Here is a 22081-nt window from a genome sequence, read left to right as displayed (position 1 = left end):
ATTAGGATCACTCTCAATCCCATTGTCCTGCCTTCTCCCTGTAACCTTTAACATCCTGACTAATCAAGAACCTATTAACCTCTGCTTTAAGTATACCCAAATGACTTGGCCTCTACAGGTGTCTGTGGCAATTAATTCCAGATTCACCACCCTCTGGCTAAAGAAATATCTCATCTGTTCTGAATGGATGTCCTGCTATTCTCAGACTATGGCTTCCTGTCCTAAATTTTCCCCATCCTTTCCAAATCCACTCAACCTTGACCTTTCAATATTCAATTGGTTTCAATGAGATCCCCCCACCCCCATTCACCTACACTCCAGTGAGTAGAGGCCCAAAGACATCAAATGCTCCTTGTACGTTAACCCTTTCATTCCTGGAATCATCTCGTGAACCTCCTCTGGACCCTCCTCAATGCCAGTACATCTTTTCTTCAGCAAGGAGCCCAGAACAACTCACAATACTCCAGTACGGTCTGACCAATGCCCATTAAATCCTCAGCATTACATCCTTGATCTTTTCAAAATGAATGTTGATATTGCATTTGCCTTCCTTATCACTCATTCAGACTGCAAAAACAACATTGAACAGCAACAGGCCAGCAGACCAGCATTGTCGGAGGACCCTGCCCTTCCCTGTCAAACATCCCAGAGCCCATGAATTTCTTTCAACAGCACATTCACTGGGAATGTAGTGGTGAATCACAAACAACAAGGTCACAAATGACAACTTAATGACAACTGCTTTTTAAAGAGTAAAAATAGCTTTCTTTGTCACATGTACATGAAACAGACATTGAAATGCATTGCTTGTTTCATCAAGCAACAGCCCAAGGATGTGTAGGGTCACAGTTCCGGCACCAACATAGCATAACTTACTAGCTCAAACCCTAGATTTTGGAATGTGCAACTGTAACAGGCCCTTCTAGCCCAATAAGCCCACACCCAAGTGACAAATTAACCTACTAACCAGTAAGTCTTTGGACTGTGGGAGGAAACTGGAGAACCCAGAGGAAACCCATGCAGTTACGAGAAGGTACAAACTCCTTACGGACAGTAGCAGGAACTGAACCCTGATTGCTGGTGCAGCAAAGTGTTGCACTAACCGCTCAGCTACCCTGCTGCCTGTTGTTGAGGGCAGATATAAAGGACAAGATGTTAAGGAGACCACCACAATTGTTCTCCAAAATGAGACTCCTGAAATCCTGTCTGAGCAGCTGAGAGAGAAGGGGTTTTACTTTAACTCCTCAGGTCAGCCACCATGAGCCAAGTACAAAGGGTGGTACATTAGCGTGTGCATGTGCACGCATGTGCATGTGTGTGCATGTGTACGTGCCCTTAACTCCTGGTGGAGTCGTCAGGGTGCCGTCATGACAAGCTTTTTGTTCTGATCTTTTTGGTGACTGCTCATCATACGGTGTGTCTTGGGCATCTGAAACCTGGTGGAGCCCATCCCTCTCCAGGCTTTTTGTTTACGAGGTCCAATTGCTAGCTCGACACTCAACCCAGGCATGCAAGGGAGCTAGCCAGATTCGAACTCGGACCTCTCACCCCAAAGTCCAGCGCTGATGCCACTACGCCACCAGCTGGCCAACAGTAGTGTAGCAGTTAGCAAAATGCTTCGGAAGGTCCAACCAAGGTAGAACATACAAGGTAAATGGTAGGACACTGAGGAGTGCAGTAGAACAGGGGTGTCACAGGTGGATAGGGTCGTAAAGAGAGCTTTTGGTACATTGTCCTTTATAAATCAAAGTATTGAGTATAAGAGTTGGAATGTAAAGGTGAGGTTGTATAAGACATTGGTGAGACCGAATTTGGAGTATTGTGTGCAGTTTTGGTCACCGAATTACAGGAAGGATACTAATAAGGTTGAAAGAGTGCAGAGAAGGTTTGTTCACAAGGATGTTACCGGGACTTTAGAAACTGAGTTACAGAGAAAGGTTAAATAGGTTAGGACTTTATTCCCTGGAGCGTAGGAGAATGAGGGGTGATTTGATAGGGGTGTATAAACTTATGATGGGTATAGATAGAGTGAATGCAAGCAGGCTTTTTCCACTGAGGCGAGGGGAGAAAAAAAACCAGAGGTCATGGGTTAAGAGTGAAGGGGGAAAAGTTTAAAGGGAACATTAGGGGGGCTTCTTCACGCAGAGAGTGGTGGGAGTGTGGAATGAGCTGCCAGATGAAGTGGTGAATGCGGGCTCACTTTTGACATTTAAGAAAACCGTGGGACAGGTACATGGATGAGAGGGATTTGGAGGGATATGGGCCGGGTGCAGGTCAGTGGGACTAGGCAGAAAAATGGTTCGGCACAGCCAAGAAGGGCCAAAAGGCCTGTTTCTGTGTTGTCTATTGGGGTACACTTCCCACTGCCATCCGTAAGGAGTGTGTATGTTCCTCTGTGAACCTGAAGGTTTCTGGCGGGTGCTCTGTTTTCTTCCCACATTTCAAAGACGTAGGTTAGGGTTAGTAAATTGTGGGTATGCTATGTTGGTACCAGAAGCAGGGCAACACTCGTGGGCTGCCCCCAGCACTGTGTTGCTGACGCAAGCAACGCATTTCACTGTTTTGATGATTTGATGTACATGTGATAACTAAAGCTAATCTTTAATCCAATTAGCTCACAAGTGGGGTATATTGCCCTGAAGGGATCAAATGTTAATTTAATAATCCACATGGGGGTGGGGATCAGAGTGAAGGGCCTTCAGCAACAAATCAAACAGGGACCTGGGAATACAGATCCATAATTTCCTGAAAGTGGCATCAAAGGTAGACAGGATCGTATAGAGAGCTTTTAGCACATTGGCTACTGGCCTTCATAAATCAGAGGACTGAGTACAGGAGTTGCAAACTTATGTTGATGTTGTACAAAACATCAAAGAGGCAAAATTTGTATTGTATGCAGTTCTCGCCACTTACCTAATGGAAAGGTATCAATAAGTCAGGAAGAGTAGAGAAAATTTACAAAGATGTTGCTGGGACTTAAGGACCCATTGTAGGGAAAGGTTGATTCCCTGGGGCATAGAATAATGAGGGGAGATTTGATAGAGGTATACAAAATTATGAGGGGTATAGATAAGGTAAATGCAAGCAAGCTTTTTCCACTGAGGTTAGGGAAAGGGAAAATACTTAAGAGGAACGAGTGTGGAATATGCTGCCAGTGAAAGTGGTGGATGCGGGGTTTGACTGCAACATTGAAGAGAAATTTAGATTGGAGGGGTGTGAAAGTCTATGGTCCAAGTGCTGGTCAACAGGACAGCAGAATAGACTTGGTAGACTAGATGGGCCGAAGGACCTGTTTCGAAGCTGTTGTGCCACAGAACTCTAATTCATTGCTTCCATCACTTTGCACGTCAATGTCTATGATATCTCAAGGCCATCTATAGGCACTGAAGTAATTCTGGTGACCTCTGTAAAGCAGGGCAAATGTACAACAGCAGGGTGGCAAGAGCAGCATTTGGCATGCTCTCCTTCAACTGTCGGGGTATTGAGTGTAGAGTTCGGATATTATGCTGCAGTTGTATCTCATTTGTGAAGCCACACTTAAAGCATTGGTCACCTTGTTATAGGAAATATGTGGTTAAACTGGAAAGAGCACTGCAAAGATTTACCAGAATGTTGTCTGGAGTTGTGGAACTGAGTTACAAGCAGTGGCTGCAAACACTGGAACTTCATTCCCATGAGTATAGGAGACAGAGGGGTGAAATACACTGGAATTTAGAAGGATGAGAGGGGATCTGATTGAAACATATAAGATTATTAAGGGATTGGACATGCTAGTGGCAGGAAACATGTTCCCGATGTTGGGGGAGTCCAGAACCAGAGGCCACAGTTTAAGAATAAGGGCTAGGCCATTTAGAACGGAGTTAAGGAAAAGCTTTTTCACCCAGACAGCTGTGGATCTGTGGAATGCTCTGCCTCAGAAGGCCATGGAGGCCAATTCTCTGAATGCTTTCAAGAAAGAGTTAGAGCTCTTAACAGTCAAGGGATATGGGGAGAGGGCAGGAACGGGGTACTGATTGTGGATGATCAGCCATGATCACATTGAATGGCGCTGCTGGCTCAAAGGGCCAAATGGCCTACTCCTACACCTATTGTCTATTGAAATTATAGAGGTATACAAGATCATGAGGGGCAGTGACAGTCTGAAAGCACACAGTCTTTTTCAGAACGGGATGCTAAAAAAAAAAGCCAGTAATAAAAAAGCAGTGCAGCGATTAGCACAGCACTACTACAGCTGGGAAAGTCAGATATTGTACAACGGTGGCATCCTCTGAAAGGAGTTTGTACATCCTCCCCATGGAATGCGTGAGTTTCCTCCGGGTGCTCCAGTTTCCTCCCACAATCCAAAGATGAACCGGCGAGTAAGTTAATTGGTCTTTGTAAATTACCCTATGATAAAGGCTAGGGGTTCAATCAGGGGTTTCTGGGCAGCATGGCTCGAAGGACCAGAAATGTGTGCATCTCTAAATAAATAAATCAGAGGTGAAAGGGCAGTGTCTTCACACAAAGGGTGGTGTGTACTTGGAATGATCCGCTAGAAATAATGGTTGAGGCAGACACATTAGGAACATTTAAAAGCCATCTTGAAAAGTGCATGGAAGGAAGAGGTCAAGATCAGAATCAGGTTTAATATCACTGATATGTTGTGGAATCTAGCTCACTGGGCAATACAGCCAGCATGCATGAGTTAGACTCTCAGACTCTGCTTGATTGTTATGGATTAAAGGAAAGACACTGGCAGGAGAGCACAGGACAGTGCCGGGGAGGTTTTAGCCCAGGCTGAGGTAAGCTTACCGTGTTCAGTGACCCCGGGGCTCTGAAGGACGCCGTTGGTACAGGGTTTGTCCTGCTGTGTGGCAGGGGCCTGGTTCTCCGCTGGAGCCCTAACCATCACATTGGTGAAGGTGGGGGCCAGGCGGAAGCACCTCTTGGGCTGGAACATCTGAGAGGACAGGGCCTGGAGGTTGCTGGCGATGGTGGCGTCGTTGGCAGTGCCAGGCCCATTGGCCGGCGGCTCGGAGACATCAGGGGAACGAGCAGGGAGGGGGCCAGTTTCGCCTCCCTTGCCGGGACCCCGGGGCCCTTCCTCGATGTCCTCCAGATCGGAGCGGGACTCCTGACTATTCATGTCAGAGTCAGACTCCAGATCGAAGGCAGCCTCGGCCTCCTCATCCTCCTCCTCCTCCTCCTCTTCATCCGTCTTGTCGGAGGCAGAGTCGGAATGCTCGCTCTCCTTGACTGAATCCTCACTGGGGTCCGAGTCAAAGCCCTCACTCAGGTCACTCTCGTCGGCCTTCTGCCGCAGCCGCCGCCGTCGCAGCTGCCACATCCGTGAATACTTCCGGCCCTTGGGCTTGCCATCAGGCTCCACCGGCCCGTTCAGGGCCTTGGGCTCCGGGCCCCTCAACGGCACCTCCTTCACCTCCGTTTCGTCTGGGGGTTGTGGGGGGAGAGAACAGAAAACACACGATCAGACAATCATAACCCCCTTGGCTGACATGAGGAACGTCACAGGAATGTGTTGAGAGGGCCAGAGAGGGAGGAGGAAGGGAGGAGTGGAGGGAGCAGGTGTGGGGTGGGGGGGGGGGGGGGGGTTGTGTGAAACCGATTGAATTCCCTCAACAGAGACGGGAACAGACGAACACAAATTACCTATGTGCTCAGGATGCAAGGAAGGAACGGCATTGTCACCGTCTTCCAACTCCGCCTGCAGCCGGATGTTGACGTGGTTCACCAGGTGGGAGAAGAGGGCTAGAGTGAAGGCGATGGCTGCACTGTACTGCTTCAGGCCTGCAATACATGAAAACAGTTGGTGAACCCCCAACCCATGGAACAGAGGCAGCCGAGTACTTGTATACCCCACCTGCACAGGCACAGCTCAAATGTGAGTTATTCCAGCAATATTGACTAACGCTCTCCTGCAATCACTCATCCACAGAACCAAATTAAGCAGTGGCACATAGCCATTGTGGCAGGAATGCTAGAATTAGGTTTAATATCACTGGCACATGTTTTGAAATCTGTGGTTTTGCATCAGCAGTACATGGGAATACATAATAACAACCATAAATTACAAAAATATTTTTTTATTAAATAAATTAAATTAGTGCAAAAGAAAAGAGCAAAAAATATTGAGGGAGTATACATGGGTTCATTCAGAAATCTGATGATGGAGGGCAAGCAGTTTCTGTTAAAATGTTGAATGTGTGACTTCAGGCTCCTGTACCTTCTCCTGGATGGTAGCAATGAGAAGAGGGCCTGTCCTGGGTGATGGGGAGTCCTTAATGACGGACACCGCCATTTTGAAACATCGCCTTTTCAAGGTATCCTGGCTGCTGGGGAGGCGACTGCCCATGATGGGAGCTGGTTGAGTTTACAACTTCTGCAGCTTCTTCTGATCCCGTGCAGTGATGACTTCATACCAGACGGTGATGCAACCAGTAAGAATGCTCTCCACAGTACAACTGTAGAAATTTGCAAGAGTCTTCGGTGTCATACCAAGTCGCCTCAAACTTCTGATGAAATATAGCTGATGTCATGCCTTCTTTGTAACTGCATCAATATGTTGAGCCCAGGATAGATCTTCAGATGCTGAACCCCGGGAACTTGAAACTGCTCACCCTTTCCTCAATGAAACTGATGTGTGTTCCCTTGACTTCCCCTTTCTGAAGTCTCAGCTGCTGTAGACCATCGAATAGATCATGGCCAACACAACCCCTCCAGCCCCGATCTCAGTGAATAAGCAGCTGCCTATCCCAACCTTGAGAATACTCAACACTGACGTCAGTCCCAAGAGAAAGATTACTAAGGATTCTCAGCCGTCCACAAGAAGGAATTTCTTATCATTCTAAATATCAGCCTCTGCTCTATATTTATGCAAAATACATAACACAGTTATGATGCAAAATATTTATACAGTCTATCTGCTAATTCTTTTCCCATTACTATCTCTCTAGCATCATTTTCCAGTGGTCTAATATCTATTCTCCCTTTTACTCTTTATATATATGAAAAACTTCTGGAATCACTTTTGATATTATTGGCTAGTTTACCTTCATTATTTCATCTTTTCCTTCTTTAGAGTTTTCTTAGTTGCCTTCTGCTGGTTTTTAAAATTTTCCCAATCCTCTAACTTCCCACTAATTTTTGCTCTATTATATGCCCTCTCTTTTGCTTTTATGTTGGCTTTCACTATCCTTTTAGAATACTTCCTCTTTTTTAGAATGTATCTATTCTGGGTCTTCCAAATTGCCCCCAGAAACTCCAGCTGAGGTCAGAAAGCAGCTCCTGTACTTCAGCGGTTTCCCCCCACCTCTCGATCCTCAAGACAGGAGGTTTAGAGAAGTGAAATGGAAGATTGTAACATCAGAACAGCAAGTTGGCTGATCTCTGCTCTCGTTGTTGCAGGAGTGACCTCTCTCCCCCTCACTGGACTGAGAGAGCTCTGCTGTCATCCCTGCTAGTATCCCCTTCCAACCAACTTTGGCCAGCTCCTCTCTCAGGCCTCTGTAATTCCCTTTACTCCACTATAACACTAAGCTTCTCCCTCTCAAACTACAGGGTGAATTCCATCATGTTAAGATCACTGCCTCCCAAGGGTTCCTTTGCCTTAAGCTCCCTAATTAAATCCAGTTAATTACACAATAGGAAGTGAGGAAAGCTGTCACCGGTGGAATCTGCAGACTCGGGCAACTTCTCCCAGTTTGTCCACAAAACAGCACATTTCTGGTCTTTCTTTTCAAGGTGGTTGTGGTTCCTTTGAAGTCTGTGATCTGCGGTTCAAACTATAGTCATTCACAATTGGTGGACTGACTGTGCAGGCTTGCTTCACACTCTCCAGGAATGACCTGGAAGAAGCACACCCTCTGTTCTGGGAGGCTGCAAGTCAGGAAGCAGTCCTGTGGGCGACCTGGTTCCTCATCAATTCCACCAACTGAAGCATCGTGGGACATTGAGACAGCAGACAATGTGCTTGCTAATCACCGGCTGAGGTCAGAAGGCGGCTCCTGTACTTCAGCGGTTCCCCCCTCAAGACAAGGGGTTTAGAGAAGCAACATGGAAGAGCAGAACATCGGAACAGCGAGTTGGCTGGTCTCTGCTCTCATTGTTGCAGGAGTGACCTCCCTCCCCCTTGCTGGACTGAGAGAGCTTGTCTGAGATACCAAAGTGCTGGCTTGTGGACTATATGTAGTTTGATGGACTCTGGATCAATGGGCTCTGCTGTTGCTTGCGTGGTGAGGCATGGGGGAAGAGGATCGGTACTTCTGCAGGTGCAGGTGGGGTGGGGGGGGTTGATGTTTTTTGTTGTTGCTTCTGCAAAGGGAGGGGGAGAGGGCATTCGCGGATTTGATGGTTCTCTCGTTCTAGGGGGTTTCTTTGTTTCGTGGAAGTCTGTGAAGAGGACAAATTTTAGGTTGTGTAGTTTTTAAAACTACATACTGTAGTTTCTAACATACTTTGAACTTTGAAATATCCAATCCAGAATTGCTGGTACCCTAGTGAGCTCAACCACAAGCTGTCATCTCAGAGGCATTTCACAAATTATCTCTCTTGGAATCCAGCATCAAACTGATTTTCCCAATATACGAGGGGTGATTGATAAGTTCATGGCCTAAGGTAGAAGGAATCAATTTTAGAAAACCTAGCACATTTATTTTCAACATAGTCCCCTCCTATATGCACACACTCAGTCCAGCGGTCGTGGAGCATACAGACCCCTTCTTTGTAGAAGTGGTCCACAGCAGGGGTGATTGATAAGTTCGTGTCCTAAGGACTTCAAACTTTCTGCATCATCACTCAAAGAGTTGAACTGCACATGCATGTAACAACACCATTTTGGACCTCCAGGTGGTCCACAGCAAGAGTAATTGATAAGTTTGTGGCCTAAGTGGAAAGAGATGAGTTATACAGCTCTCGTTACATGCAAGTGCTGTTCAACTCTGAGTGATTATGCAGAAAGTTTAGAGTTAATAACTCATCTTCTTCTACCTTAGGCCACGAACTTATCAATTACCCCATGCTGTGGACCATGTCTGGAGGTCCAAGACACCGACTCCTACAAAGAAGGGATCCGTACGCTCCATGACCGCTGGACTAAGTGTGTACGTGTAGGAAAGGTAAATGTGCTAGGTTTCTAATTGACGCCTTCTACCTGAGGCCACGAACTTATCAATCACCCCTCGTATCTGTACGTTGAAATTCCACATGAGTAATGTAACATTGCCACTTTTAAGTACCTTTTCTATCTCCAGCTGTAATTTGTAGTCAACATCCTAACTCTCCTGTATACAATTCCCATCGGGCTTATTACCCTTCCAGTTTCTCAACTCTACCCACAAGGATTCTACATCGTCCAATCCTACGTCATCTCTTTCTTTGAGGCTCTAATGCACAGAACCAGATAGAGCTGTAGGGGGTTGTAGACTCTGCCAGCTCCATCATGGGCACAACCCTCCTTGCCATCAAGGACTTCTTCAAAATAAGCTGCCTGAAGATGATAAGGACCCTCACCATCCAGATCACACCCTCTTCTCATTACTACCATCGGGTGGGGGGGGGGGTACAGGATCGTGAAGACCCACACTCAACATTTCAGGAACAGCTTTTTCGCCCTCTACCATTAGATTTCTGAACTAGGTGTTCTTGTACATCAGTCAATGAAAACAAGCATGCAGGTACAGCAGGCAGTGAAGAAAGCTATTGGCATGCTGGCCTTTATAACAAGAGGAATTGAGTATAGGAATAAAGAGGTCCTTCTGCAGCTGTACAGGGCCCTGGTGAGACCCCACCTGGAGTATTGTGTGCAGTTTTGGTCTCCAAATTTGAGGAAGGACATTCTTGCTATTGAGGGAGTACAGCGTAGGTTCACAAGGTTAATTCCCGGAATGGTGGGACTGTCATATGTTGATAGATTGGAGCGACTGGGCTTGCATACACTGGAATTTAGAAGGATGAGAGGGGATCTGATTGAAACATATAAGATTATTAAGGGATTGGACACGCTGGAGGCAGGAAGCATGTTCCCGCTGATGGGTGAGTCCAAAACTAGAGGCCACAGTTCAAGAATAAGGGGTAGGCCATTTAGAACAGAGATGCGGAAAAACTTTTTCACCCAGAGAGTGGTGGATATGTGGAATGCTCTGGCCCAAAAGACAGTGGAGGCCAAGTCTCCGGATGCATTCAAGAGAGAGTTAGATAGAGCTCTTACAGATAGCGGGGTCAAGGGATACGGGGAGAGGGCAGGAACGGGGTACTGATTGTGTATGATCAGCCACGATCACAGTGAACGGAGGTGCTGGCTAGAAGGGCTGAATGGCCTATTCCTGCACCTACTGTCTATTGAACTGTGATGAATTCATGAACACTACCTCACTACCTTCTCCTTGTACAGTGAGAAATAAGAAATGTTTTAATATATTTCCCATTGTAAATAATAGTAATTTTTTTACATATTGCACTGTACTGCTGCCACAAAACAATAAATTCCATGACATACGTCAGTGATAATAAACCTGATACTGATTCTGTGTGAACCAATCACCTACCTTCCTTCCAATCCCACCAGGAAGGTAACCATCTACCTACCGGTCTTTTTGAGACTGTGCACGCTCATTAAGCAGATGAGCGTCATCCGGAAGATGAGGAGGTCGGGCAGGAAGCTGCAACCCCGGTCATACTCTTCCTCCTCCTCGCTCGAGCCGCTGTGATTGAGGTTGGAGGGCAGGTAGAACAGGCACAGGTTGAAATCCTCCAGGACCGACTGGCAGATGGAGGTCACCTCCACATCTGCAGTGTTACTACGGAAGGAGAGAATGGGGAGAATGATTCAGAATCAGCAGAGTGGAGAACTGCATATCCAACCAGGACCAAGGAGCAGTCTCGGAATATTAAGCTGGCCGTCAGCCACCCTCATTTAGTTCCCACTGTTTCCCCAGAGCATTCTGGACAGTGCTCCCTAGGCAAAACTGAGTACACCCAGCCACACTGTCACACCTAGGGAGGGGGAGAAAGGTTACATGTCTGATCTATTCACTAGGATGCCGGTATTCTAGGGCAGCATGGTAGCGTGTGGTTTGCATAAAGTTATTACAGTGCCAGCTGTAAAATCAGGGTTTAATTCTTTCTGCTGCTTGTAAACAGTTTGTACATTCTCCCCATGACCGCTTGGAATTCCCCTGTGCTCCAGTTTCCTCCCACATTCTGCGACGTACAGGTTAGGGTAAGTTGTGGGCATGCTATGTTGGCACCAGAATGTGGCATCAATTGCAGGCTGCCCAGCACAATCTTTGCTGATTTGATTTGATGAAAAATGACACATTTCACTGGATGTTTCAATGTCCATATGACAATTAAAGCTAATCTTTCATTTTAATGCTTTTTTAACTGATGCTTTTTCTCTCTTAATCGTTCCTCCACACCCCATAAGTTCAATTTATTTATTTAAGAGATAGTGCAAATAGGCCCTACCAGCCCTTTGAGCCATTCCACCCAGCAGCCCCTGACAACCCCAATTTAACCTTAACCTAATCATGGGACAATTGACAATGACCAATTAACCTACCTGTTACCTCTTTGGACTGTGTGAGGGAACCAGACCACCCAGAGTATTCTTCCCACGGGGAGAATGTACAGACACTCCTTACAGAAGATGCCTGGATTGTTGACGCCACAAGCTTTCACTAACCACAGTGCTACCGTGGCATCCAATGAATCCCCTACACTCCTCACACCGTGTTTAAAGCATAACAACAGGCCACTGGCCCAAGAACAGCTTTGCACAGTGACCACATGTCCCTCTCTATCACCATCCCAGTGAACAGACAGCTCAAAATAGTGTGGAAGTTGTGGTAAAGCAAGGGTTAACAAACTGGCCAAGCATGTAGACAGCTCAGGGCAGAAAGGCCTTTTTAAAAGCATAGCTTGCCATTGCACCACAGGGGTCTGGAGACCAGAAAAGCAAACCAAGTGTTAAATATCCTTCTGAGCAAAGGTCATCCTCCCTAGAAAATAGATCAAAATCCTACAGCATAGGATCGGGGGGGTGACCTTTCAGCCTTGGAGCTGGTGACATGTTAAAGTCTGCTTCTGCTTTCTTGGACTAAAATATATCAGGAAGAATATAATGCTGAGGCTTTAAGGCATTGGTGAGACCACATTTGGACTGTTGTGAGCAGCTTTGAGCTCCATATACAAGAAAGGATGTGCTGCCATTGGACAGCACATAGAAGAGGTTTTTGAGAAAGATCCTGGGAATAAAAGGGTTAATATACGAGGAGCTTTTAATGGCTCTGGGCGTATACTGTCTGGAATTTAAAAGTGGGTGGGGGGGGGGTAAGATTTCATTGAAACCTATCGAATATTAAAAGGCTTAAATCGAGTGGACATGGAGAAATCTTTTCTCCAGTTGGGGACACTAGGACTAGAGGCCATAGCCTCAGAGTAGATCATCTCTGGCCTCAGAATATAAGGATGTCATTTTCAAACAGAGACAAGGATAAAGTTTCTCCAGCAAGGTGATGGTGAACCTGTGGAATCCATTGCCACAGATGACTATGGAGGACATGTTGATGGGTATACTTAAAGCAGATTGATAGTTCTTGATTAGTCAGGGCATCAAAGGTTACATAGAGAAGGTGGAAGAGTGGGGTTGATAGGAATAATAAAACAGGCATGATGTGGTGGGGAAGACTCGATGGGCTGAATGACCTAATTCTGATCCTATGTCTTACTCTTACGTCCTGGGGGGTGGAGAGGCTACTCTGCAAGTTTTGCCACACGATCTGCTGTCAATATAGCACGGCCACAATGTTCAGCACATAACCAAACAACAGCAGGAAAACAAACCCTTTTCCCACCCACTCACTCACACCGACAGGCCTTTAAACTCAGGGCAGACCACCTACAGGCATCCAGTCGGGCCCATGACCTTCAGTCCCTGGCCCATCCTCTCAGACATCAGGCCCCTGACCTCTGGACAAGCTTCAACCTCTGCACACTTGCAGAGCTCTGGACTTTGACCTTTGCCCTCCAGTTTGCCAACCTCTGGGTACCTACCCCAAGACTTGCTGATCATGGGTTTGACCTTTAAGGCCTCTGCCTGATCACTGCTTAATTCCGCCACGGACAGATCCCAGCCTGGCTGCAAAAGGAGGTGTTGGGCATGGGGCTATCAACGTCATCTCGTAAAAACCCAGAGTTACATGAACACAAACAATAACTCCAAAGACCTTATCCCTGGGAAAGGAAGGACCTTTGCCAGGCTGATAAGTGAGGCCAGCCAAGTAACACATGGTGATGCAACCTTGAAGCTGTCACCAAGGACATGGGCTACATGTGGGGACAACTTGAAAGACTGGCCCAGGATAGAAGACTCTGATGAGCTGTTGTTAGCAGCCTATGCCCTGGTAGGGGTAATGGACTTAACACAATACAACACACTGGTGATACTTTCAAAGCACAGCAGTGGCATTGCCTCTTATTGTTGTTGTTTTACGGATAACAACACGTAGCACAACATTTACAGCAGTTGTCAAAACAATATACAATGTATTCCACTTCGTTGGGTCATCAGTTAATCTGGGCCGCCGCTTATTTTGGACAAATCTTAAAGAACAAAAATTGAGAAAGTAACCAGGATTCCCTTAGTTTACTTGGGACAACATGCCTACTAATTGGGACAGAAGAATGTTAATAAATAGGTTTTAACTGGAGTCAGTCTCGTACACTTGTGTGGCCTTCAGACACTACACTGTGCTCAGAGTGAACAGTTTTTAAACAGCGTCAGTTGCATGTGCTTCTTTCAAAAAGCAATGATTTTTGTCACTAATAGTTGGCAAGAAATAAGCTGTAAAACAATTCAGAACTGTTTTTTTGCCCACTGTAGTTTCAAGCATTCAGGCCTGGGAAGTTCACGACTTCAAGTCAGGAACTAGTGAAGAATCTAAAGGCATCAACAATCACCTCCAATGTTACAATGAAAATGAAGATTTGGAGGATGCATGATGGCAGTCCACTATCTACACAAGGCGCCTGCGCTGATTTTGTTCATTTTCAGTCAATCAGAAAGTACAATGTGTCATACACTGGATGAACTCCTCTGTTTTATAACCATTAGAAACTAATACAGCTTTATTGTACTGTAGTAGCATTGGTAACGTTCTAATTTGTTCTGTATTTCATAATGCGTTACTCAGTTAAACAGTAGTTTGACTTTTCTTTTAACTGGTCAAAATGTACTGGTCCCAATGTGCCCCAATTCACCCACTCTATATATTCAATTCCCCATTTTAAAAGTTATTGTTTAAAACACTTCTACATCCTTCCAGCCGGTGGGCTGCAGGTTACCATTCAATAGGTCATTGTACATTTAATGCCATTGCCTTGTACATGAATTCTCTGAACTGCAGAATGATGCTTCATAACTCAATCTTCACACACCTGCCCTGCTATGGATTGGACATCCCTTCTAGAGGGAATCGCAGACTGCACCATTTCCCATTCCCCTTTGTTGATAACCAGCAGCAAATCAGTCTGTAACTCCCAACAGCAATTTGTCTTAGCAGCTCCTCGCTAACACAAACCAGGAAACCCAGGCTGTGTGGCACTGAGCTGCTTTGTAAAGGAAATTCTGTCGCTCACAGACACACACTGCATGAACCAATGAATGGAGTGAGAGACGTACCTGTTCTTGGGTTGAAGTAAACTCTGAAGGTACATGAAGCTCACCAACAAACGCTTGATGTCTCTCGTCCTAGTAGGAAATACAGGAGGTCAAAGTTACAGCCATAGCTGCTGCTCAAAACAAGTTCTAAACTTTAAACACAAGAGATTCTGCAGATGCTGGAAATCCACAGTAACACACACAAAATGCAGGAGGAACTCAGCAGGCCAGGCAGCATCTATGGAGAGGAATAAGGAGCCAGCATTTTGAGGCAAGACCCTTCATCAGGAGTTATAACTTCTACATTTCTGCAGTACCAGTACATTCACCTCAGATCTATTTTTGTCAGATTATACTGCCTTGCTACAGGGTCCCAAAATCATGTCGTTCACAGGAAAGAGAGACATTGCCATCTACCACATCCACACGAAAAAGTAAATGCAGATGCAGATTTGGTTTAACATGATTTATGAGAAAAGGTTGAGCAAGCTTGGGATTTTCTCTTTGGAGCAAAGGAGGTTGAAAGGTGACTTGATACATAAAGCATCAATCAAGTAAACAGTCAGAGACTTTTCCCAGGGCAGAAATGGCTATCATGAGGGGCTGAGTTTAAGGTTATTGAGTAAAGTACAAGGGGAATATGAGAGGCAATTTCTTTTTAAACAACAGAGAGAATGTACCTGCCTCTATCACCATTCTCTGCCAGTGCTGTTCATAGACACAGATACATTCCGGATATTGAGGAGAATCTTAAAGACAACAGGCATAAAGATGAAAGAAAAAGTGCAGGGCTACGTGGGCGAGAAGGGTTAGAATAAATCTTGGAGCAGATTAAAAGGTTGGCACAACATTGTGGGCCAAAGGACCAGTACTGTGCTGACTTTTCTATGTTCTAATAATATCTTGACCAAAGCAACACAGAGGGCAGAGGGTATATCAAATGAGCTGCCAGAGGAAGTGGTAGAGGTGGTGTACAAAAGATACTTGGATAGGAAAGGTTTAAATGTACAATCCAAACATGAGCATATAGGTCCAGCTTATGTGAGCATGCTAGCCAGCATGGACCAGTTGGGCTAAAGGACTTTTACCATGCTGAATATCCCTGTAACTACACACTGGCTCAAGAACCCAGGTTAAAGAGAGACATCAGGCTGTAATCCTCAGTTGACTGCAGGAAGACACTCCCAACATCAACACTACAGATTCTGCAGATGACTGGAAATCTTGAGCAACACACACATCAACCTGAAGGGTCTCAACCCAAAATATCGACTGTTTATTTCTCCCGATAGATGCTGCCTGTCTGTCTCGCTCAAGCTCAATGAAGGGGCAGGGGACTTCATGTCACATATTTGGTGGCACCTCCAAATAGGGAATGATTTGGTTGAGGACTCTGCATTAATAATCTGCTGAGATGCAGTGCCACTGCACAGGTATTAACTGACAACACTGATCCAAAATTACCTGTGGCATTACTAACATCACAGGAGGTATCAGCGTTAGTCCCATCACCAGGGCACCAAAACAAGCTGGTTCCCAGCTTACTGATGAAATGAGTTCAGTGTTGGAACGAGCAGCAATATACCTCACCTTTGCCTACTCACTGACAGCTTCTTCGTGTCTGTCCTGCGGATCTGGTGGTAGGCCTTGGCAGCTTTCTCAAAGAGCCGGTTCAGGTTCCCATAGGCTCCTTCGAAAGGCATTTCGGAGTGGATGCTGTTGGTGGGATGGTGAGGAGTGCAAAAGAGATGCAACAGTAAGTCAAGGTGAACAAACAGAAGAGGAGATGCCCTTTAAATCACACACACACCAACTGCAATGCAGACTCCCTGAGCATAATGAGCAACTTGCTAAATGCTGTGTTCAGATTTCAGGTCCAGCACACGTACATCAAGACAAACTACTGAAATGCATTGTTTGCATTATCTCCACCATGGAGCCAGGTTGCACGAGGAGGGTAGGGCATAGGGATAGTAACCCCACCCCTAGAAACCCAGAGCTACACAATTGCCAACAGAAGTTCCAAAAACCATATCCCTGACAGAGGAAGAATCTTCAAAACTGAGCTACACCCGGGGACGACTTGAAAGACTGACACAGGATAGAGGACTTCGGCGAGCTGTGATCAGCAGCCTCCGGCCAAGTAGGGGTGATGGTCTTAAGTATTGTTAGCATTAACAACCAACACATGCAAGGATGTGCTGGGGTCAGCCCACAAGTGTCGCCACACATTTCGACGCCAACACAGCATGTTCACAATGTTAAGCAACAACAGCAAAACAGTAACAGAACAAGCTTCCCACACACCCTCAGTAAACAAACTATAGAAGTATAGACCAACACAGAAACTGCTGGAGGAACCCAGCGGGCCAGGTATCATCCATTCAGGGAAATGCACAGTCAACGCCACGGGGCCAAGACCATCCATCAGCATGAGGGGAGGGTGTCTATGTGAAGCATTGACTGTTTCCCGCCACATATGCTACCCATCTGGCCGAGTTCCTCCAGCAGTCTTTATTCAACAGAACCAGAAAGCAGTGTTTATTTAAACATGGATGTGTTCTGCTGTGAATTCCTGTAAGAAAATGAATCTCAGGGTAGGATATGGTAATGTATAAATTTTCTTTTAACTTCTAATATTTACTGTGCCAGAGGTACACACACTATAGAAAGCCTAACAACACTGTGGACAAGACAGCACTCCTTCCTTCCCAAACACCTTTCACCCTTGGCCAATGTCGGTGTTTCGAGCCAAGACCCTTTATTAGGGCTGGAAAGGAAGCGGGGGAAAAGCCAGGAAAGGCCAGAATAAGGGGGCAACAGGGGTGAAGGAGCTGGCAACTAATAGATGAGACCAGGGAAGGGGTTAGGTGTGTGGTGGGGTACGGAGATTAAGAAAGAAGCTGGCAGGGTACAAGCAGAAGAGGCAATGGGATGAAGAAAGCAATCTGATAACAGAGGAGAGGAAGGAGGAGGCGGGAAACCAGAGGGAGGAGCTGCAAGGGGAGGATATCACCTACACCTTCCTCCACACATCTACCCCAGATGTAACAGTGAATCAGAATTATGAGGGCTCTGCAGTTACAAACTCTTGGTACAACCTACCATCTGAGGTAGTAGTAAGTGGCCTCCACGTTGTAATATTTACTGCCAGCCAGTGTCCCAAGCTGGTTAAAGGGCATGCCTGGAAAGAAAGAGCACAAAATAAATTAGAGGCAATACTGAACCTAGAGCAACTACACAATTCAGTAACAAAAGCAATCAGGGGCTCCAGGTTCGCCTTGCGTTTGCAGTAACCACAGAGACTGCCTGGGAAGCTGCATCATTCACTTCCTTTCACTGATATTACACACAGATTAATGCTGGTAGCAAATTATTCCTCCCTCATCCGAAAGCACTTGCCTTCTCTCCCAAAGCACTCACAACCTTCTCCCTTTCACACTGACAAGCTGGGAGCCTGAAGCAATCTGCCCTCTCCGACTTCACGCTATGTGCTGGCACATTGTTCGCATAGGACAGCAGCCTCCAGTGCTTTCTTGTGTATCAGTAGAAAGAGACAAGTGGCACAGCAGTGAGCAGCTATTACAGTGCCAGAGACCCAAGTTCAATTCCACCACTTGTATGTAAGGTGTTTGTACATTATCCCCATAACCATGTGTTTCCACCAGGACTTACAGTACGGGTTAGGGTTAGACAGTTGTGGGAATGGGTATGCTGGCACCAGAAAGAAACATGGCTACGCTGATTGCCCCCAGAGCATCTTTGGACTGTGCTGTTGTTGATGCAAATGATGCATTTTACTGTATGGTTCAATGTACATGTGACAAATACAGCTTATCTTTCCAGCAGCAGTACAGAACTAAGACAAAAGTACTAGAAATTACAAAATACATTGTGCAAAAGAAATAAGGGACAGTGTTCATGGACTGCTCAGAAGTCTGATGACAGAGGGGAAGAAGCTGTTTCTGAATGGAGTGTGGGAATTTAGTACCCACAAAGTATTTATTTGTTTTATTCACTACTCTAAAGCCTTTGACAGTGTGGACCATAATAAACTATGGCAAATCCTTAAAGAAATGGGGATACCTGGACATCTGCTCTGCCTTATGAGAAACTTGTACAAAGATCAAGAAACAACAGTTAGAACTGACCACGGAACAACAAACTGGTTCAAGATAGGGAAAGGAGTACAACAAGGCTGCATACTGACATCCTACTTATTTAATCTATATGCTGAACACATAATGGGGAATGCTGGTCTAGAGACTCAAATGTTGGAATCAAAATTGTTGAACAAAATACAGGTTTCCCCCACTATCCAAAGGTAGAGTGCTCCTATGAAACCATTTGTAAGCCGAAATGTCGTAAAGCAAAAAAGCAATTACCATTAATTTATATGGGAAAAAGTTGTGCGTTCCCAGACCCAAAAAATAACCTACCAAATCAAACCAAATAACACATAAAACCTAAAATAACACAAACATATAGTAAAAGCAGGAATGATATGATAAATACACAGCCTATATAAAGTAGGAATATTGTTATAAAGTAGAAATATTGTATGTACGCTGTAGTTTCACTTATCAAAATCGGGAGGACAGCGAACCAAAATCCATTTGGAGAAAAAAAAATCATGCATGCGCATGTACACACCAAAAAATAAAAGAAATACAATTAATAAATAAATAAGCAATATATATCAAGGACATGAGATGAAGAGTCCTTAAAAGTGAGTCTCTAGGTTGTAGAAACAGTTCAGTCATGGGGCAAGAGTGAAGTTATCCCTCTGGTTCAAGAAGTTGATGGTTGAGGGGTTAATAACTGGTGGTATATGTCCTGATGCTCCTGTTGATGCTGAATGGTGCAGGGCCTTGATGATGAATGCTGCTTTCCTGCAACAGTGCTCCATGTAGAAGTACTCTATGGTGGGGAGGGCTTTACCCATGATGGACTAGGCCATATCCACTACTTTTCGCAGGCTTTTCTGTTCAGGGACATTGTGTTTCCATACCAGACCACGATGAAACCAATCAATTTGTCATACATCTATAAAATTTTGTCTAAAGTTTTAGATGACGTTGAAACTTAGCAATCTTTAGAGGCACTGCTGTGCTTTCTTCGTAATGTCACTTAAGTGCTGGACCCTCTGTCTGCCGAAGCAAGAGGTTAAAGATATAGGCGAACACTCCAGCCAGTTGATCAGCACCCTGCTTTCCATGGGTTCAGCCTCATGAAGGATGTTCTCACATCAGCTTCAGAGGCTGAAATCTCAGGGTCATCGGGGCTGTGGGAGTTCGTGAAGGCATCACCACATTTTGGTGGTCAAAGCAAGGATAAAACCTGGGAGCAAAGTTGGTAGGAGATGATAGCATTCAAGCCCCACCACAGTTGTCAAGCGTTCTTCAGTGATTTACGTTTGGTCCAAAATTGGCTTTCCAAAGATTGTACTTGGACCCCTTGTATTTTACTTGGTTCCCAGACCTGAATGCTACTCATCTGGTCCTCAGCAGACTGCAGATCTCATGGTTTATCCAGGTCATCTGGTCAGGGGGAACTCTGAATGATTATTGTGGGGACACACTCATCTACGGCAACCATGGTGTATTGATACAGATGAGTCCATGAACACTGCCCAGTCCACTGACTCGAAGCAATCCAAGAAGCCGCTCCTTTGCCTCCTGCAACCACCTCTTTGTGGTCCTTAACTCTAAAGCCTTACTGCTTAGCCTCTGTCATATGCAGGTAGGAGTAACACAGCCAAGCAGTCAGATTTTTCAAAATGCAGTCTGGACATGGAACAGAAGGTGTCCCTTAGAATATATGGCAGTGGTCAGGTGTGTTGGGATTCCTTGTGCAGCAGGTTAAATGCTGATGATAATTGGGCCAAGATTTATTTTCAAACAAGCCTGATTGAAGTTCCCAACAATAATCTGAAAGGCATCAAGGTAGGCTGTTTCTTGTTTACCTGTACTGTAGTAATGAGAAGAGGAAGACAAATGTACCCCTAAGATCACCGGTTGGCAAAATTCAAGCTCGTGTCAAGGAAATGATTTGCTTCCCCCTCATGCTGGCCTGCTACTACGAACAGGCCTCTGCTGGAGACTCCCCGCACCACCGACTAGCCCATTCTCCCAGACAGTACCGTACTCACCCACATGAGGTGCCACCGAGAGCGACTGGTAGTAAAACCGCTCGGCCAGCTGCTCAGTATCTACGCCCGCCAGCTCATTCTGGTACCGTGCTGAAAGGCAGGATGAAATACACATGAAGGTATGGCAACGACCCTGCTATTCCACAAACAGATTTAGTGGAGGCAGACAGTGATTGAGGAACAGTGGAGGATGGTGCGGGTTGAGGGACGAGGGGAGGGTGGGGACTGAGGGAGGACGAGGGGAGGGTGGGGACTGAGGGAGGACGAGGGGAGGGTGGGGACTGAGGGAGAACGAGGGGAGGGTGGGGACTGAGGGAGAACGAGGGGAGGGTGGGGACTGAGGGAGGACGAGGGGAGGGTGGGGACTGAGGGAGGACGAGGGGAGGGTGGGGACTGAGGGAGGACGAGGGGAGAATGGGGACTGAGAGAGGACGAGGGGAGGGTGGGGGGGTTGAGGGAGGACAAGGATGTACATCAAAACACAATCTTAGTAGAGAACCCTTAGTAAACAGGTGTCTCCAGGCCAGTAACTCACAATGTAATCCCTGACCGTTAGAACTATTTCATTCTAAGCCCCACCCTTCATGCACTTGTTAATTGATACCATTATACCTGTATCAACCACTTCCTCTAGCACTCATTCCACATACTCTCCAAACTATTTGGAAAAAGTTACCCTTCATGTCTCTTTTAAATCTCTCCTGCCTCACCCTAAATCTATACCCCACTAACTTTGCACTCCCCTACCCTAGAGAAAAGACTGGAACCATCCAAACTTGTTATTACATAACAACATATTATACAGCCACAGTGTAAAAGATTTTGCCCCTCAGTCCTCCTTTAAAATTCCTTCCTCACACAGAGAACAGAACAAATTCAAATAGTATACCTTTGTTGCAAGCAGACTGCAGGCTCATGCTCAGTCAGCACTTACCAAGGTCTCCCAGGTACATTAGGCATCTGTGACAAGCCATTTGAGCCCATTCCATTTCCTTGCCAGAGGCAGTAACCAGCTTCCTACGACCTGTCCAGGAGAGAGGGGCAAAACCTTTAAATCTTCAAGATGGAAGAGACACTCAAAGTGTTTTTAGACTCTCAGCATCAACAGAACAGGAAAGTAGAAAAGTTACTTGGAAATATCGTCACGCATTATAGGAAGAATATCGAGGCTTTGGAGAGAATACAGAAGAGCTTTAATAGAATGCTGCCAAGATTAGAGGATATGAGGTAACACGCGATGTTGGACAAACTTGGATTGTTATCAGTGGAACAGC

The 22081-nt window shown here is 45.8% G+C and overlaps 1 protein-coding gene across 1 annotated transcript in view; it reads right to left on the bottom strand.

Annotated features, from left to right (window-relative positions):
- The window catches only part of smg5 (SMG5 nonsense mediated mRNA decay factor), a 76818-nt gene that overhangs the window by 32816 nt on the left and 21921 nt on the right, over window positions 1-22081 (bottom strand). The window contains exons 5-12 of the mRNA XM_059980231.1: window positions 21742-21831; window positions 20808-20897; window positions 17762-17840; window positions 16247-16372; window positions 14678-14746; window positions 10582-10793; window positions 5650-5787; window positions 4792-5430 (exon numbers count right to left, since the gene is read on the bottom strand). Of these exons, the coding sequence (XP_059836214.1) occupies window positions 4792-5430; window positions 5650-5787; window positions 10582-10793; window positions 14678-14746; window positions 16247-16372; window positions 17762-17840; window positions 20808-20897; window positions 21742-21831 (1443 nt within the window). The remainder of the gene's footprint in view (window positions 1-4791; window positions 5431-5649; window positions 5788-10581; window positions 10794-14677; window positions 14747-16246; window positions 16373-17761; window positions 17841-20807; window positions 20898-21741; window positions 21832-22081) is intronic.

The sequence above is a fragment of the Hypanus sabinus genome, chromosome 9 (assembly GCF_030144855.1).
Source record: "Hypanus sabinus isolate sHypSab1 chromosome 9, sHypSab1.hap1, whole genome shotgun sequence".
Classification (NCBI taxonomy): domain Eukaryota; kingdom Metazoa; phylum Chordata; class Chondrichthyes; order Myliobatiformes; family Dasyatidae; genus Hypanus; species Hypanus sabinus.
This window is presented reverse-complemented; position numbering and strand designations above follow the sequence as displayed.